The 20,812-nt window shown below is 30.5% G+C and overlaps 1 protein-coding gene across 3 annotated transcripts in view; it reads left to right on the top strand.

Moving 5' to 3' along the window:
• The window catches only part of LOC142323972 (protein-L-isoaspartate O-methyltransferase domain-containing protein 1-like), a 36,787-nt gene extending 16,095 nt beyond the window's left edge, over positions 1-20,692 (top strand). For all 3 annotated transcript variants that reach the window (XM_075364420.1, XM_075364423.1, XM_075364421.1), the window contains exons 3-7: positions 691-825; positions 5,324-5,427; positions 7,594-7,747; positions 12,708-12,989; positions 18,895-20,692. In XM_075364420.1, coding sequence (XP_075220535.1) covers positions 691-825; positions 5,324-5,427; positions 7,594-7,747; positions 12,708-12,989; positions 18,895-19,487 — 1,268 coding nt within the window. In that variant the 3' untranslated portion in view covers positions 19,488-20,692. The remainder of the gene's footprint in view (positions 1-690; positions 826-5,323; positions 5,428-7,593; positions 7,748-12,707; positions 12,990-18,894) is intronic.
• The last annotated feature ends 120 nt before the right edge of the window (positions 20,693-20,812 follow it).

Below are 20,812 nucleotides of genomic sequence, written 5' to 3'. Positions count from 1 at the left end.
CGTTTGAAACTTTATAAAAATATAATGGTCCATCTGATTTTAAAAGAGATTGTTTCACCTTTTATATTACTTTATGCTACATTTGATGGGTGATAAACTTTTATTTTTTGTGATATGTTTTTATGCTGAGAACAAAAAAAAAACAATTTTTTTTTTAACTTTCTGTTGCGTACCTTGAAATTGATTGCTTGTTGTTAATAAAAAAAACCATTGGACCAATCACATTGAATTTTTACACAAGTTACTTATTATCTTATCTTTTTCTCTTAACTGTTTTTTGATTTTTAAAACCATAGATATTTCATTGTTATTTTAAATTGATGAATATGATATTTGATAAGATGCAATACTAAATGTATATTTGTAGGAGATTTTTATTTTATTAAAATTCATTGCTTTAATAAGGCAATTAAAAAAAGGGGAAGAAATTCTTCTGTTAAAGGCACAGGGAAGTTTGTCATTGACCTTAGCAGCATTTTTTCAAAGTGTTATAAATTCCTTCATTTTGAATTTCATTAATCTTTTATTTTGCTGCCATAAACTGTTATACAAATATACTATAACAAAAAATGATTATTGATTCCTTAATCCACATCTAATTTTATTCTTATTGTAATTATTATTAATATATTAAATATATATTTATTTGTGTACAGGATATAAAAATAATGAAGACTTTTGATTTTTTAGGTCCATTTGGTATAAACCATGGTATTGAAATGCATGAAGATGTCATACAGTATGCGTACAAAAAATTAGAAGATTTTAAGAGAACTTCTTCAGCTTTGGATTCGTTTGAGTTCTGTGAACCAACTTTTATTAAAGGTAAAAGTACTTTTATTTATTGATTACTTGTCAGTTTGTATTTTGACGCTTATATTTTAATTCAATAATGATACATTTAATTCTCTGTTTAATTAAGTAAAACTAGTGAGCTTGCTGATTTATTATATCGTTTCATCATTTTGTTAACTAAGTGACTGTTCACCAGTGGCGGCTTATAGCTAAAATTAGTGGTGGTGCTGCTCCAGAAACAATTATTTTCTGGGTCTCTTCAAGGCCATGGTTAAAGTTTTCTATAAAATAAAAGAACAAAAAAAAAATGAATCAAATAGAATAGCTGGAAGCAGGATAATAATCTAATTATACACTTGTATCACATTCAAGAATGTGAGGGTTATTTTTTTTTCAAGTTCCGATTGGTCACGAAATTAAAACCACAGTGAAATTAAACAATTTTTTATTTGTAACAAGTACCTACATAGTTACACTATTTCTCTACGTAGTCGCCACTCTGATTTAGACATTTGTCATAGCTTGGTACCAACTTTCCTATACTCTCGTCATAGAATGGAACCACCTGTGTTTTCTGCCATGTTTCTATGCTGGTCTGCAGCTTGATATCTATGCCAAAATGTTGTCCTCCTAGCTAGCATTTCATGTGAGCAAAGAGTGAAAATCGGATGGAGCCAAGTCCGGGCTGTATGGTGGGTGATCAAACACTTCCCAACAAAAACGCTGCAGGAGCTTCTTCGTTACAGCTGCAGTATGCGGCCAAGCATTATCATGGAGAAAGACAATGCCTGATGACAACATTCCTCTCTGGTTATTCTGATTTCCCTTCGTAGATGTTGAAGAGTCACGCAGTATGAGGCTGCAGTGATGGTCATGCCATGTTCCATGAATTCCACTAAGAGAACTCCATTCCGGTACCAGAACACAGTAGCCATACACTTTCTGTTGGAGAAGGTTCGCTTGAACTTCTTTTGTTTACTGGATTGAGAATGAGAATGCATCCACTGTTTGGATTGTTCTTTTGTTTCTTCAATTTCGAAATGGACCCATGTCTCGTCCCCTGTGACAATTTAGTTCAAAAAATCTTCTCCTTCATTGTGGTAGCGCTGGAGAAACATTAGGGAGGCGTCCATTCTCATTGTTTTGTGATGGTTGGACAGCATCTTGGGAACCCATCTCGCACACAGTTTCTGGTACTGTAGTCTCTCACTCACAATGGTGTAGAGAGCTGACCTTGAAATTTCAGGAAACAAATCACTCAATACAGAAATTGTGAACCGTCGATTTTCTCGAATTGCCTCATCCACTCGCTCAACGAGATCATCGGTTGACACTCGCTTCCTTCCCTGACCGCCTGCATCATAAACATCTGTACATCCTGCTTTAAAGTTCCTGCACCATTTCCGCGCTTTGCTGTCACTCGTTGAAGTTTCACCGTACACATTACTTATTCGTCTATGAATTTCAGCTGCATTACACCCCTCAGCCTGAAGAAATCTAATTATCGCACGCACTTCACACTTGGCAGGAGATGCTATTGTTGTAGACATGTTTACGTGCTAGCTGCGTGTTCAGAACTAAACGAAGTGACACGGTGTGATTGAAGGCCATACTAGATATGCTGCACAACACATATGCGCAAAGGTTCATCCGATTTTTGCACGGGTTTTTATTTTGCGATCTATTGGACCTTGAAAAAAATAACCCTCGTAGAGTCTGCTTAGAAACTGGTATTTGGTTTAACCGAATAAATAGTAAAATGCCACTACAGATAATGATTTTCAGTATTATTAGATAACTTAATAAAATGCCTGCTTAAGAACACTATCGTCCAATGGTGCTTAATTTAAATTTCTACGTACACAGAACAAATACATAATTAGTTTTTACTGATTACTTTCTCTTTCACCCTTCCAGTGTGTTTTTGGACAGACTTGTCAATCAAGAGCCCTTGCTTTCTGCCATCTTCTGATCACTACTTAAAAAAACAACTAAACCGCTTTCATACTCCTTCCACCAACTAAACTAAAAAAGGGAACAAACAAGGAACATTCCATTCACACGTGGAGTAAAAAAAAACTACCTTACACTAGCACGCCAGGGTTTGCACTGTGGCAGCAACAGTGCAAACCTCCCGTACAGTCCATACAAAGATTTTTGTATCTTTTTCATAAACTGGGGGATGGCTACTGACATTAAGCTTAGGGATTATATATTGTACAAGTATAAAGAAAGAATTAAAGAAAAAAAGACTCATTATATTAAATGTTATCGATAATATCAAGTGGAAAAAAGGGGTGATGCAGTTCCACAGAGCTTATACACGATCCGCCACTGCTATTCACTTAAAAAATGTTACTAAACTACTCTATCTTCTAAAATTTGTCGAAAAGATGAAAAAATCTTAATAAAATTTTACTTTATGGTTAATAAAGCTTGAAAGTAGAATGAGTTCATTCAGAAGAAATTTGTGCCATATATTGAAATTGGTCATTTATTGAAAAATGAAGGCATAACACTTTTTTGTTTGTATTGTTTTCATATTTTTGTATGCAAAAATTTTGTATTTTAAGGGCTACCAGAATTGTATCATTATTCTGAAAATAGTTGGACTGTCTATTAAACATTTTTTTTTTTTTTTAATATTATCTTTCTGGACTTCATTCATGATATTTATGCAATTCACATTGTTGGTTTCTACCTGCTCTGGCTCTTTTCGTGATTAAAATAGTACTATAATTATTAATTGCTTGCTAGAAAAAAAAAAGAAGATTATATGTACATTTTTAATAAGATTTGTATTTTAAGTTTGGCCTTAAGTTGTTAATCCCTTAGACTTCTTTTATATATATATATCTTTACTTGTATTTTTTCCATTATTTGTTATATTAGGCTTTTCTAGTTTTTGTTATGCATGCTTTAGCATTTGTATTTAATATACATCTCATTGTTTTTTTCTATAAAATAAACATAATAAATATGTTTATTTATTATGTTTATAATAAATTGCCTTCTCCTACGATTTGCTGATGATATAGTAATTCTAGCCAAGAGTAAAAAGGATTTAGAAGAAACAATGAACGGCATAGATGAAGTCCTACGCAAGAACTATCGCATGAAAATAAACAAGAACAAAACAAAAGTAATGAAATGTAGTAGAAATAACAAAGATGGACCACTGAATGTGAAAATAGGAGGAGAAAAGATTATGGAGTAGAATTACTAAAGATGGACGAAGCAGGAGCGATATAAAATGCTGAATAGCACAAGCGAAACGAGTCTTCAGTAAGAAATATAATTTGTTTACATCAAAAATTAATTTAAATGTTAGGAAAAGATTTTTGAAAGTATATGTTTGGAGTGTCGCTTTATATGAAGTGAAGCTTGGAAAATCGGAGTATCTGAGAAGAAAAGATTAGAAGCTTTTGAAATGTGGTGCTATAGGAGAATGTTAAAAATCAGATGGGTGGATAAAGTGACAAATGAAGAGGTATTGCGGCAAATAGATGAAGAAAGAAGCATTTGGCTTCTAAACGAAAGAAAGTTTTAAAAGAAAGGCTATTAAAACAGTTGTTTTATTATAGCCTTTCTGTATTTTTCATGTGTGTGAAATTTTTCAAAATACAGTTTGAGATAAAGACAGAGTGGTATTGAAGTTTTGCAGTAAATGTTTCTTGCCTTCTACCTTTCCCAATTAGATAAGTCACAAATTAATGTATTTTTTTTAATATCATTGTCCTGAATCTGAATCTGTCAATGTTGAAATAATTTTTTGTACAAAATTATATTTACAGCTGCTATTAAAAAACATATATAATCAACCAAAATATTTTAGCTTAAAAGATCAGAAAAACATTAGTATCTACATATAATAAAAAATAGGTAATGCTTATTTTAAAGATTATGAAAAAATCAAATTTTATTTTATTATAAAATTAAAAAATTTCGAAAATCCCCAACAAAATTGTATAAAACTACACTGCTAACATTAACAAACATTCACCATACTATATTCTTTTTGTGTTGAAAAGTATTTTAAAGTAGTTTATATAAAAGTCAATAAGTTTTCAGTAAATAGATTAAAAGACTAGATTAGACTTGCATTTAGTCGCAAAGATAAACTGTGGATGGGATTCTCTCTTAACACATTGACGTAGGACCCTTGCAACAGTCAAATCCAAAGAATTAATGATTCTAACGATTAATGATGAACTAATGATTAAGGAAAGTATTTAACCTCTTGGTACTGAATATCCATTTAACATTAATGTATGTTCACTTTCCCTATTTTAATTTTACACATCTGTATGAGTTTTCCTGTTTATTGTGAGCCCCATAAATGTATTTTATGATATCTTTATGAAGATTTTTTTTAAGTGTTCTTAAAACAGATGTAATTTTCAATTTATAAATATAAATCTTATCAGTAAAAATTACAAATAACAAAATAATGTTTATACCATAATTGCTATGTAATTTTTCTTTGTTTAGTTTATTGTTTGCATATGTATTTTGTTTTTTATTTTAGGTAACAGTTTTTGTCTTAACAGTGCTAATCGCCAATATGATAGAGTATATTGTGGTGCAGCTTGTCCAGAGAATCATGAAAATTATGTCAGAAATTTAATAAAGGTAAATTATATAAATAAATAATAAAATAACAATAAAGTTGTATGTATTTTTAAAGATTACATAAGATAACATGTTATAAAAGATTTTTGTTTTATTATTACTTTTTGTAGCAATCCTTTCTTGATTTTCAGTTTATCACAATTTTTTTTTTTCAGAAAAATAGTTTCTATCATAATATAAAGTAAAATAAAAAATAAGAAATAAAAAGAGCCACATTTGTCAGAATGAAATTATTTAGTGATAAAAAGTTGTCTTATTCTGATTTTGTGTCTTATAGATAATATGGAGTAGAAGTTTTTGTTTGATTATTACGTAGTATTTTTAAAATATTTCATTAAATTTTTTCTTTCAAATTCAAAAAGTGATGCTTAATTTCTTTTTATATTTCATGTTATTCACTAGTTGTTATTTGTACTTTTTTTACCGTTTTAATCTTTTTTTTTAACTGTATTATACCAGGGAATGGTATGCAGTGGTCACAGCCTCAATGAAAGCAGCCACAAAGAGATTGAAGTAACATATCTGATTGTACCTATGTTTAAGGAGAATTATAAAATTTTAAAAGAGCATTATTAAAAATAAATGTAGAAATTAAAGTGATGCATGTGATTTATCTATGAATTAGATTATTAGAAGGCATAATAAAGTTAAGTATCAGCTGTTGATGAATGAAACAAACTGGATGTTTTTTGTTTTAAGCTTAAAATATAATTTCAAAAATGATTAAATATTACTGTTCAATACAGTTTAAAAACATAAATTTTGCATAATAAAATATATCCAGTAAGCTGCCAGTGGTCCTGGCAAGTAAGCTGTCATCAAGGAATTTTTCTTAAACTCCAGGTATATATATATATGTATATATACCTTTTAAATAAATAGTATTTGACTCTGTAATGGAATGAAGGTTTAAATTTATCCTGTTCATTCTTGTGGACTTTATACATAAAAATTGTCTCTTGACACACTTTGGGTATGTAATGATGTATAATTCAATTCATACTTAACTACCATCTAACGTAGATTACATTGGCTTAGGTTGAGTGACCTTGAAGGCCACTGCAAACAAGTTCTGTCATAGGTCTATGCCTACCAATTCAGCTGTTGGAGAAACATAATTCAACCTATTTATTCCATACATAGTTATGCCAGTGAAGATACACCATCTTGCTGTCAAGTAAAATTCTCTGGTTTGTCTTCCAGTCTAGAGCCATATACGCAGCATATCCAAATAAGTAACTCCTGTTATGCTTGCTTCGGCGAAAAAGAACTGACTAAACTTGCCTTTGGAATATCGGACTACAGTTCTTTTTAGGAGAGTCCCTTTTGCGTTGTAAGAGTTTATGGGAATTTTCTGATCCCAGATTCTTACATTATGTGTGTTAATGTTTCTACTGAAATGACAAGTTGACTCATCACTAAACAATACGATCAGGAAAGTCATTTTCATATGGAACATTTTGACTGAAGTTGGCATGCACAACATAGCCAAGAAAACCTTTGAAACCTACAAAATGGATGCATATGTAAGCGTTTCCTTATAACATTCCACACTGTCCGTACAAGCTTGCTAGTTCACAGCTGGCCTTCCTAACAAGATTTTTTAGGACTGCAGGAATGACTCCCTGTCACGTTTATACCAGTTTCAAACAAATTATGCCATTACAATATTATTATCACTTGCAGGATTAAAATTAAACTTTCTATAGAACGCACGTTTAACTGTAACCACAGGTTCACATTTAGCAAACTGTGAAACACAAGGTTCTCTGTTCTGTTGTCACCATCTTTGCTAGTGGTGCTTTCAAACGGAAAAATAGGGAATCAATCTATAGTCATGTGTGCATCTAAAGCTGTCCTTTTTGCTGTTTGATTTTATCCTCAAGTCAAAACTGTACACCTCATGGAAGAGAAATAACAAATTAAAACCCCAGTATTCTTTTTTGTATACCTGTTTTATTCAGTACTTAATATATACTACTTCTGTGTTATTTTATATTTAAGGAATGCTGCCCCCTCCATCTTTTCTGTACATATTTGGGTTTCAACTTTCAACATAAAAGTTTCTTGAACAAATATTTGAACAGTGAGTGATTACTGTAATACTGAAGTTAATTTTAGGGTTGTTTAATAAATATATAATATTAAATATTTTTATGCTTATAGGTTGGAGGTATCCTTGTTATGCCATTAAACGACCAGTTATTACAGATTACTAGGAAATCAGAAACTGTATGGGAAAGAAAAATTGTACTTCCTGTTTCATTTGCAACTTTACAATTGCCCACAGCAGCTGAAGCAAAGGAGTCAATAATGCTACGTGAGACATTTAATAATCAATCAATTATTAGCTTTATTATATTAATAAAAATGAGATTCTCTATTAAGTTAAATTGCATTTTTTTGGTTCATGTTGTGTTTTGCGTCCTTATATTGTATTACATTAAGGTATGTTTTATTTTATACCTATTGGTCATTTATTCATTTATTTATTTATTTGTCAGTTTTTGATGTAATAGGTTTTGTTTTTCAGTTTTTGTTGTAGATTTTCTGTAATAATAATATATATAACTTGATAAAAAAAATTTAATACTAATATTGAAAAATCTACATTCTTTTAATGGTTTGATTAATTTTCTCTTTATATAAGAGAAATATTATGACTGTTTTTTATGTTTTTTTCTAAATGTTGATAATCTATGCAGTCTTTTTTACTTTTAGAGTACAGGGAAGGGAATTTTCTTTTATGTATGCTCATCCCAGAAAAAGTAATTACTACAGCTAGATCTGCTGAAAATTAGTTTTTAGGAATGCTAAATTCTGACCAATAATTTAATATAGTTATTAAATGAGAGCAATATTCTCATTTATTTTTTCATTTCTTAATGTCTTCAACTCATACACACACCTGAAGTATCTTCCTTTCTCTTTTTTTATTTCTTTTTGTGTCAGCAGCTGGTTAGATCATTTTCCGATGCCAAAATTACACAATATGCAGTTACCCTGTTTGTGTTCATTATTATTTAACTTGTGTGAAGTATAGGAAGGGATCCATTAAGGTTGATTTCAATTGTTGTCATTTATTATTACTTCACATTCTTTTTTCTCTGAACTTCTAATTGGTGAAATGCTTAATCATATTGCTAAATCATCATGTTATTATAGGATGAAAGTTAAGTAACTATATCGTATCAGTCTGATTGTTATCTTATTTCCCAGATTTCTTCTTTTTATATTTTAAGTTTCATTAACTGCTATAATCAGCAGGTATTAAAATGTGTGGGTAAAACAAAATTGTGAATTATATCCAAACTCTTAATTTTGATGATTTGTTGGAATTTGCTCATTGATGCTTACAGCTTTGAATAAATGGTGAGATTTTCAGAAGCCAGTAATCTTTGATAACTCTTGTCAGATAGAGGCAGTATAAAGAATTGAATAAAAAAATAATTGATTTCATTCACATTTTGTGTTGCAGAAAGTTTTCTGAAAGTTTTTTGTTATATTACAAACAGATATTTTATGTTAAGATATTGTTGTAAAACACTTTGAAATGTTTCATTTTTAAAATAATTTTTTTTTTTCATAAAAAAATTCAATTTCCAGGGAGCTAGATGAAGATATTTAACGGGATACCTTGGCTAATGCTAATTGATAATAAATATTAAAATAGTTGGTGTTTTAATTTTAGGCATTATATCCACTAGTAACTATTTTAACAATGTTAAGTTATTTAATACAGTAATTTTTAATGTTATAGTAATAATTTTTATCATTTGTGTACATAAAGTTTTTCATAATTAATATATTTTGTGTTATGTATGATTGAAATAGAAGCAAATGTTGATGTTGTCTTTCTTTTTTAAATTATCTTTTAATTTTTAAAAAATGTATTATTGTAATTGCATGTGTTCTTCGTCAGTTTCATCATTTTGTGACCAACATATTGATTTTTCCTGTTTACTACACTACTGATTCTTTCTTATTTACTAACACCATTTAAAATTTTTTCTGCTTGAGAAAATTACTCAATAAACTAGTAAATAACTACTATTAGGGTATATAATTATATAATATTTATTATATTTGAAGTACAGATATCAACCTAATAACTTGTGCAGTTTATATTAGTATGCTACCATTTAACATTTTTTCTTTACAACGCATAGATATACCACTAATGTAATGTCTACTTCTTGAGATATGTGTATATAGATTAACTAACCACATAATTCTGTTAAATAGTGAAAGAGGCAAATTGTTAAATGAAGTAGAAATCATATTGTGTTGCAGGAGGTTTTTAAGTAAACCAAATATTAGATGGAATGAAAATTTACTGGTCACTAAAAATTATAATATATTCTTTTATATTTAAACTAAATTAAATAATTTCATTAATTAATCAACATAATTAAATTAATTTCATTTAATTTAAATTTGTTTATAATAATTTCTTAAGATATTAATTTTTTTCTAACAAATTATTTAGATTTTCACAATAATTAATACTAAAAAAAATACATTGATTTTTAAATGCTCTTGTGTATGCTTATAACTATATGTGTATAACTTATATTTACAATTTAAATATACATAAATAGATTATTTCAGATCATTTACCAAATTGCTCCATAACATTTTTTGATTGTTAGTAGCTTCGTGGTGCCGTTTCATCATACAGTAATGTACTTTTTATGTTTGAGTTAAATTGTTAGTTAAGAATAAAGAAAAACATAGATTCTGGCAAGTTTATTAAAACATTTGAATATATTCAAATATAAGTATATAGAACTTTCTATAATATTTTCATTGTGAATAGTACTGTTTTTTTATTTATTAATATAAAAGTTAATAAAATGAATCCTCCTAAACAGTGAAATAGATTAAAGACATTTTTGTCTGATTCTTTTTTATTGTTTTATTCTACAAAATGTTTTATCCTACTTATTTAGAGGTAACTAATGATTTGTTTTTTGAGACATTTCTGATTTTTGTTGTTTTGTTTGTCTGAAAATTTCCCAATCAAATATAAATACAGATTTAAAGATAAATTTACTCACTTCAGCCCTCTACATAGAACCCTTCTCTAGTTATACACTCATTGCAGTGCCGGTAGAGCTCGTCAAACACTTTGGAGAACTCACTTTGTGGGATTGCCTTCAACTTGCTCAGTGCAAGCCCTTTGGATGGCTGGAATGTTGTCGAAAAAGTGGCCTTTCATCTTCAACATGAGTTTCGTGAACAGAAAATAGTCTACTGGAGCCAAGTCGAGGGGAATAAGACAGTGATTTGATTTGCTGCATAAGAGCATGTTAAAACTTGCCATATGTACCAAAGCGTTGTGCAAGAGAGTCCCACTGCTTGGATCCCAGTACTCAGGTCGGATTCGACGAATGCAATGCATCAGGTGTTTCATTACTCCCAAATAGAATTTAGAATTCACAGTTTGGCCAATTGGGACAAATTATTAATGAATCAGGGCCCTTTGAGTTGAAGAATCCAATCAGCATAGCTTTCATTCTTGATTTTTGCTACCCAACTTTTTCCAGTCCTTGTGCTCCAGGACTCACTCATTCAAGCAGCAGATTGACACTTCATTTGTGGATCATACATGAAGCACCAGCTTTCATCTCCAGTTATAATTGTTTGCAAAAGATTTGGGTCAGTATCAGCAGTGAAGTCTTGAGCGCAAGAAAGACGCACATATGTTTGTTCTTCAGTCAAGAAGTGTGGAACAAAACAAGAGCACACCTTTCAGCAGTTAATTTTTTCTGTTAGAATTGTACATACCATGTCTTTACTGATGATTAGCTCTTCTGCTATGGCCTGAAGGGTAAGATGAGGTTGTTCAAGCAGGAGCACATGCACTTTTGTAATGTTTTCATCGTGAACAGCTGTTGACTGCCTCCCGCTTCATTTGTCGTCATCTAATGACTCTGTACCATCTTTAAACCACTTCCACCATGGGTATGTTGTAGTACAAGATGTGGCTTCATCACCTAATGCCTGCTGCATCTTAGAATAAGTTTCAATGAAAAATATTTAAGTTGAACAAAATTTTATTGCACTTCTCTGTTCCATGTTGTGACATGGTCGCACAAGGTCACATGAACACAATGAACATAGCCAAATATAACTCGAGACTGGACTGACGAAAGATGATGAAATTTTGTACAACACTTGTCAGACATTGTACTACATAGTTCCTTGGTTGTCCAAGAGATAAAGGTGTGGGTGTCTTTCCCCTACGGGGTAGGGATGTCCAAGAGATAGCGGTACTTGTATCGACTGCAGAAATTGAGTTCAGGAACTTTTCAGATCTACTATGTGTATGTGTGTATATATATATATATATACATATATATATATATATATACAAAACTAAATATATACTTTTACTATTAATTAAAATCCACTAATGAACACACCAAAATAGCAAGCTGAGTATAAACTTAGCAATTTATATAATAAGCTTTTTTGAATTAATAAATTTATCAAGTGTCATATTCAATTTTCTTGGGAATGCTGGAGGATACCACATTTTTCTCAGTCATCTATACCAAACTTTTTGAGAAAATTTGAAAACTTTTAAATAAAAAATTATCATCATGCATTTGATTTTTCAGTTTTTGATCAAATCACACTATAGTCAGACAGCCGTGTGGCATCCCTAAAAATAATCATAGAATTCCAAATTTGACTTTTTTTGAGTTAATGGTATAGAGTGCCACTTATTATTTCCTATTTATTATAAATATAAATAGGAAATAATATTTTCTAATAATAGAAAATATTAAAAGAAATTGTTAAAAGCTCTTTTCTCAGTAGATAATTTCTCAAAAAATATATCTAGTTAGTAAAGCCTAATCATGTTACACCTATGGTAGCTAATTTTTGTAAGTTAATTTTGCTGGTTTTAGCATTATGGGTGGTATCACTTTTTTTTCTTTAATTATAAATTAGAGTTGAAAATGTAAAAATAAAAATTTGCACTTAGCTAGTTATATTGTATAAAATTGTATCATAAATTTGATTTTGTGCTTTTACTCCAGATGTAGAGTATCTCATTTAGGTACTATTCATTAAATTGATCTGTAATAATGAAAAATTATACTATTCTGTTCATTAAATCAAAATATTGTGATAAAAATAAAAGCAAGTTTAATTTCCATTAATTTGAGCAGCACTGTTTTTCATTGAATTATTTTATTTTTATATTAAAAGAATCACATGTGATACAATAAGATGGCTATTTATTTCAGCATTTTATTGTATTTCAGCGGAGTGTGAACCATTATTACTTCAAGAAGTATGTCGTTGCATGATTCGTCGTTTGTTAAGGGCTAATGCAGAACGTGATTACCCAGAATTATGTAAACAGCGACCACGTAAATCTGCTCCACCGAAACGTAAACGTGCATTACGAAAACTTGTTATACCTATATTAGAATCATCTGATGAAGAAGAATCATCAGACAGAGATTTAGGCCGTGCTGGTCTTATGTTTGGCGCACCACAACGGCGTATTGCTGCAGTTATTGATATTGGACGTGCCCTTGCAGGTTAGTGTTCATTATTTACATTTATTTTTGTTTGCCTTTATTCCATTTTATATTACTTTCAAGAAATGCAGGAGTTTTAAACACAGTTAAATTGATACAGAATAAGAATCTTATGAGGCTAGTGAGTTATGATGTTGTATTTGTAATGTAATTTGAGCTGAATAAAATTGTTAGCATACAATGATGTTTACAGATGAGTTAAATTTAGATTGATATCACAGATATTTGAGCCTGATTTTGGTGCATGCTTTTTGGATTTAAGGCAGACCATCCAGTCAGTATGTTATACTTGTTTTGTGATACTTTTTCTAGTTTTTATGATCAATATTTATGTAATTGCAGAAAGTACTGAAGAGATATATTTGACTAAGATTTAAAGGAATGAAACATTCCTTTTCTTTTCAAAAACGTTCAATACCTGTTTAATTATAAATTTTACATTGGCCAGTTAGTTAACTTTTATTTTTTTTTAAATTAACAAAATTTAAGTATTTAAAAGTAAAACAGTTTACTGGTTTACTATAACTACTTGCAGGTTTTGGAGAATTTTGGCACTAGGTTAACTTTTCCTTTCAGTACTCTTACTTTGCTGGATAAATTCTATATAATTGAGTCAGGTGTCATACTGGCTCTTTCTCTAACACACCTTCAAAGAAACATTCTTACTGTTCATCAATTTTTAATTCATTACTATTTTTCATAAATTTTCAGATAATATTAATATCTGATGCCAATTTTTGAAGCAAGCTTTGTTATTTTCCCTGTTTTCTTAGTTTAATGACTGGCATTTTGAACTGCAAAGAAGTTACATGCATTACACAATTACACTTATCTTTCCTATTGTATATTACAGCATCAGGGTGTCCATACAGGTTCAGAATCCCCTTTTTTCTACGTTTGTGTTTGTTTTATTTCATTAACTTTTAATTGAACTTCTACCCACATATTATTATCAGCTTAAAAGCTTCTTGCTTAAGATTTTCTGGCTAATCTGATTTTAATTGGTTTATTTACTATTCTTACTACACTACTTCTGAAAGTTACAGTTGGCTGTTATCTGAGGTCAAAACTCCAGATCCACTTTAGCTATTACATGGGCAGAAGATTGGCTTATAATGTGTTTACTGTTCTTTACTGGAGTCAAATTTCCAGCATCCACAAAACATACAGCTGTTGTTGTTTTTAACAGTTGTTAGAAAAGCCATAAGAATTATAAGTTAGCCATACTGTCTTGAATTGTATTGAATAAAAATATATAAATAAATAAAAATATATCAAATAAAAATCATAATAGAGAAACCATTATCTTAGAAGGTATCAATTCTGTGAATCATTTTTAGCTATTTTGTTTATAATATATATTTTTTCAGCTAACAAAAAACAAATAATTGTTGAAACATGATAACTTAGTTCTTTTGAAAAAGACTACAATTAATAGTTTATTTTTGTTATAATTTTTATTTCAGTAAGTGAATCTTTAAAAAATAATAAGTACGAATGCCAAGCACACAATTTCAAGTTATAGATTTGGGTCTTTAATTGTAGATCATAAGTATACTCAAGTTAATAATTTGTGATGTGCTTGTATACCTGAATTGGTGCCAACATACGAGGTGCGACAATAAAGTAGTGAGACTAATGTGAAAAAAAAATGTTGCTTACCGTTTTAGTCATGTTTAGTGTTGTCTCCTTCAAAGTAGTTTCCCTCTGATTGCACACACTTATTCCAGCGCTTCTGCCAACAACATTTCTGGAACTCATCTTCTGTAATATCCTCCAAGACCCTCGTCACAGCTTTTTGGAGATCTTGTGTTGTTTGAAAATGGTGTCCCTTGACCGCCATTTTGACTCTTGGAAACAGAAAAAAGTTGCACGGAGCGATATCTGGTGAATAAGGTGGCTGTGGTAGTACTGAAATTTGTTTTGAGGTTAAAAATTGCTGTACTGACAGAGCAGTACGGGATGGCGCATTATCGTGATGCAGAATCCAATTATCAGCAATGTTGGCACAGACACGAAGAACTCGTTTACGAAGTCTTTGTAGAAATATCGGTTAACTGTTTGTCCAGGAGGCACCCACTCTTTATGAACAATTCCCTTGAAATCGAAGAAGCACACAAGCATGCATTTCACTTTTGACTTTGACATGCGAGCTTTTTTTGGTCTGGGTGATCCCTTTGAGCTCCATTGCGAACTTTGGCGTTTTGTCTCTGGATCGTATTGAAAAAACCAACCTTCATCACCAGTGATAACACGGCTCAACAAATCTGGATTGATTTCCGTTTGCTCTAACAGATCGGCTGCCACATTTTTCCGTGTTTCTCGCTGTTGTTGTGAGATTTTTGGGGACCATTTTCGCACAAATCTTTCTCATACCAAGATCTTCAGTTAATATTAGACAAACCGTTTCTCGATTGATGTTGAGTTCTTCTGCAATCATTTTCACGGATAATCTTCGATCAGATCGTACGATTTCACACACCCTGGTCAAGTTGACATCTGTCTGTGAGGTTGGTGGTCGTCCACTACGGTCTTCATCTTCAACATTCGTTCTGCCTTCACTAAGAATTTTATGCCACCGAAAAACTTGAGCTCTTGACATAACCTCCTCTCCAAAAGCCTTCTGAAGCTTACCATAAGTTGTCATCGCGTTTTCACCCAATTTAACGCAAAAAGAAATGGCATACCGTTGCGCAATATTTTGCGGTTTCATTTCTGTGACGAGAGACACAAATACGTGTTCACTAATTTCAGTACAACTCACGACTGAGCAGTTGCATCAATGTGCCGCTTGGACTAGAAATAGCTTATAGACCAAGGTCAAAGATGGTGTGCCTACGCAAGCTGCAGGGTTGCCACATCTTGCAAAGAAAAATCAGTCTCATTACTTTATTGTCGCACCTCGTATACATACAAGATATTTCTGTTTGTTTATACATTTTTATTATTTATGTTTATACATTTACATAAATATATTTATTGTTTTTACATTTTTTAAGTTTGCAATTATGCAGTGATTTAATTAATTTAATGTTTATAACTGTTCTTACAAATTTTTTGTAGCATTGTTAGTGTAGTAATAAAATTAAACCATAAACAGAATAACCACTTTTTATTTATTACTTGCTTTATCAAATACAAGTTTAAAAAATGTTGTTTATTAGTCAGTAATTAAAAATAACACCTCTCAAATGACATCCAAGCTGCAATACACATTCTAAGTGACATTGGAAGCTGCCTAAAAGTCATTGTAATGTATCGTTAGGGTTTTTTGATGATGGGAGCTCTGATGCAGCCCTTCAATTCCAGTGGTGTGGAGATTTTTTCATATGTGGATACCTCATGTTAGATCAAGGTACCAGATCGGCCAAGTGATATCATGACAAGAAATCACTCTTTGTGGAAAGGTCTGTCGCAATAAACCAATCCATATATACTCTGGCCTTGTGCACACTAACTCTGTCTTGTTGAAACTGTAAATGGTTCATCTCCACATTCAGTATCTGTAATTGAGAAATGAAAAAGTTTTGCAGCATCCTTAAAGTTCAGTGGTAATAATTACAAACACAACCTGTCATCCTCAAAAAAATATGACCTAATAATTCCAAAGGAACCACACAGTGATTCGGGCAATGTTAAGGCTTAATATGCACCAGTTTTCGTAGTTTAAACGATATAAATTTTGCTTACTTACAATGAACCATACAATGAAGTACATTTTGTCTGACATAAGCAAGTTGTCTAACATTTGGGGGATTATTTTGAAGTATGAGGGCAGTCCAGAAAGTAACTTACATTTGTACCTAGTGTGGAGATGGGTGGGGATAGAGCCACCATCTTGTTGTCAAAACGTTTCTACACTCAGTGCACATCAAGCTGTTGTAGCGAGTGGACTGTGGTTTTTCTACTTTTTTTGGTGTAAGTTATTGAAATGTGTGCTTCAATAGTCCCACAAGTTGTGAGGTGCATTCAATGATTACGTTTTTATTGGCAAAAAACCTCAAAACAGTTGTAATTCATCGGCAACTTTGTGAGGTGTATAGAGATGGAATAATGAGTGAAGGTGGATTGAGGCAGTGGATTCAGTTTAAAAATGGCTGCATCATTGTTCATGATGAGGTTGAGTGGTCGGCCTAGCCTTGTGACTGATGAACTGACAATGAAAATCAACAATAAAATTTACGAAAATCACCTCATTATGATTACAGAACTGTTGGCTTCATTTTCCCCAAATTTCACAGTTTACTGCATGAAATTGTATTGGGGAAGTTTGGTCACAAGTTTTGTACTAGGTGGGTGCCAAAAACTTTAAAGCTACAGATTTCTACAGAGAAGGAATTGAAAAGCTTGTGCATCGTTATAATGTGCCTCAATTTAAATGGAGACTTTGTAGAAAAATAAAATTTCGTTCTTTTATTTGGTTGGTTTTTTATTTCAAAACATAAGTTACTTTCTGGACAGCCCTCATATATCAGACATGGTTGCGTAAAACTATTCATGTGCAACACAATCGTGAGGCTTAATTTCTTGCACAATTTGCAGTTTGTAATAGTTAAGATTGAGATCCTAATCGAAAATTCTCTCAAATGACTATCTCCAAATCTATAGAGAATAGCTCCACAGATCTTTTTGAGTTATGCAAGATTGCAGTAGAAACATTTTCATTTATTTACAGAGTTTGGACAGTCTTTTTGCTTCTTCCTGGTTTATGATTACAAGCAGAGGCTGTTGATTTAAAGGAACTTGCCTACCTAATAACAATGCGTCCATCTGGCACATTCACAAGATGTCAGTGCCTAGATATAAGCTGTACAGCAGCTACAGAATTTGTTATTCTTGAAATAAGTTTCAACAGCAAAAGTGTGATGCTCAGCAGCCCAGCTCTACATGTTTTTGTAGTAAACAAAGTGGTAGTTCATAAACAAAACAATACTGCATCACTTGGTTTATATTTATTTACAATTGTACTACACGAGTCGAAATACATTATGAATAGTGCTGCACCTGTTATTAAATTTTACATCTTGGTTTAGTTTTACATTTTAATTAATTTTATTATGTAAATCTATATTTTTACTGTCTTTAGGAGGGAGGATTTCTTATTTTGAGGAATGCATGTATGCATGGCACACACGCACATGCATACATATGTACAGTCAGACACACATAGTATGTAACAAAGAAGTAAATACCTGTTTATTCATATCAGAATCTGTTTATCAAAATAAACAAAAGGTTTTCTATAAAAAAATGGTAACTTACACTTCATTTTTCTTCTGTCCATCAATTTTGTGTATTTTTTAAAGATAAAGTTGTATCTCAAGATCAGTTTGAAGAATCATATTTGGTATACACATTATGTCAGCTTTCTCTAAAAAATTGTGGTGTGAATAGGCTCACAAATTTTTAAATGTAGCTATATCATTTATGTTTTACTACATCAATTAGATAATCAAATGGCTTAACATTTTATTAACTAAAACGTTAAGCCTTTCATTGTAAACTAAATAAAAAACAACTTGTTAATCACAAAAAAATGTATGACATTTTCAGCCATAATTCATCTCTTAACATTAATATGCTCAGTCATTAATATACTCATTACACAGTTTAACATTATACCCAATCCTCTTTGTATTGTTAATTTAAAACAGATGGTCCTAGTCGTTTTTATCTCTTAACAATAACTAGAAGTTATAGCCCTTTATTAGATCACATGATACTTTATAACATACTCTATGCAAAGTTCTCAAAAGTGTGTATTTGCAGTACATATGGTTACTGGGTGTACAGTGAGTTGTACATCATTTATAATATGGACAAAGTAATATACCATGGCTAGTATGTTAATATTATCCATTTTCTAATAAAAATAATTTTTATAAAATTTATCATCTCTTTACAGTTCATAGACGTAGCATGATGTCATCCCGAAACCGTCATGGAAATAGTGAACTTATTGTAGAACCGGATAAAGAAACACCATCTTCTGAAGATAATAATCAGTATCGTACTGTTGAAGAAGAAGGTGAAGATTTTAACAATGAGACTGAAGAACTGGATAATCCAGCAATTAATGAACAGCGTAAAAAAGTTGCTAAAAGAGAGAAATTTGATAGCGGTATAGGTGAAGAAATGGAAAACGGTAAAGGATTAACTTCGTCAGATTCATCTGATAGTAGTAACTCTGATAATGAATTATTGATGGATGATAATTCTGATTCAGATTTTATCGACATGGCAACATCTACTACGCCTAGTACTACAACAAGTGTTATAACTAAGACTGACAACGACAATAAAAATACTACAACTACAACTGGTAATGGTATTAAAGATAGTAATATTAATAATAGTAAACCTTCTACCACTAATAAAGATTCTTCATCAGATAAAGACAACGAAATTACTTATAGCCGTGTAATGAGGCAAAAAATATTGGAATTACCCCTTCCATATACTTTAAAACAGTATCTTAATTACTATAGGGATTTCTAAAATATATTTTAATGTAAGAAAGCATAAAAATGAAAATATGTAATTATAAATTTTTATTACTAATTGATTATAAACATACTTTATATGAAAAAAAAAAGATTTTCCTTAATCATTATAGGTTATATTAGTTCAATGGTAAATATTTAACGTAATGACTTAGATTTTTTGTGTATGTTATCTGTTTTTATTCAAATTATATAATTTTTCTCTTATTTTTTGATTAGGTTAATTTTTTTTATTTTATTGGAATTTTAAAGAACTATTTCAAGTATTGTTTTAAAATTATATTATTGAAATGATATTGTTTTTATTACTGTATATTTTTATATTGTTTTAATTTTTTCCTTAGTTTATTAATATTGAAATGTTTTTTCTGTTATAGTGAAATCTGTCAATAACAGAATTGAAATTTTTTGTTATACCTTGATTCAATAAAAATAAGTTGTTTTATGATAAATATCTTCTTTCTTATAGATCCAGTGTCAGTTCAGTTTGAATTATGGCATAATGAAAACTGTTCATGTAAGAGGCTGGTATATGAATACGATAGTATTAGTCTAACAGTTTAAATATAATTTTTACAAAAAAATATATATATGTTCCTTTAATACATGCCCTGCTACATGTTTTTTTCCTCTGAAAGACTACTATAATTTAAACAAATATAAGACATACATGCAGGGTGTGTGATGGAAATACATTCCTTACAAAGTGAATAAGAGGAGCTGTGTACTTTTAAAGAATTTAACTGAACCAAATTTTTATCATCCTTTATCTCAAACACTGCTTTTATTTATTCTAAATTTTCTTTAAATCATTTATTTTTGTTTAAAATGAAAAATTACATTACTATTACCTCAACGTGGTTACAAACCTTTTTGTTGCTAATTAGAGAAGTAGGGATGTAACAGTTTTACATTACATCTCATCAGTGTTTGTTTGATAAATATCCAAATTAATTTTTTAATAAAAAACCACAATTTAGACTATGTAATGTATTCTCACTAGCAGAATGTTTTTGTAAAAAAAAAAAAAGAGTGAATGCGTTTTAATTTATAGATTGATACAGAAATCACTTAGAAATAATTTTCTAAGTTGATTTTTGCTGATTGCTGGAAGGCAATACAAGTAAATTCAATATACAACATTATATACATAATGTATATAATCCACATTTATATACATAAATGTAGATTAAATTTTAAGCAACGAGGTTCTGTATTTAATATTTGATACTGTTAGATGAGAAAAATTGGTCTTATATATATATTCATGTCATTGGTAAATTGAAAAATCAGGCTTATTGCAAAGAGCACCATCATTTT

This window comes from Lycorma delicatula, chromosome 4 (genome assembly GCF_047948215.1).
Source record: "Lycorma delicatula isolate Av1 chromosome 4, ASM4794821v1, whole genome shotgun sequence".
In the NCBI taxonomy this organism is placed as follows: domain Eukaryota; kingdom Metazoa; phylum Arthropoda; class Insecta; order Hemiptera; family Fulgoridae; genus Lycorma; species Lycorma delicatula.
Note: the sequence above shows the minus strand (reverse complement) of the source record. Positions and strands in the feature narration are given on the sequence as shown.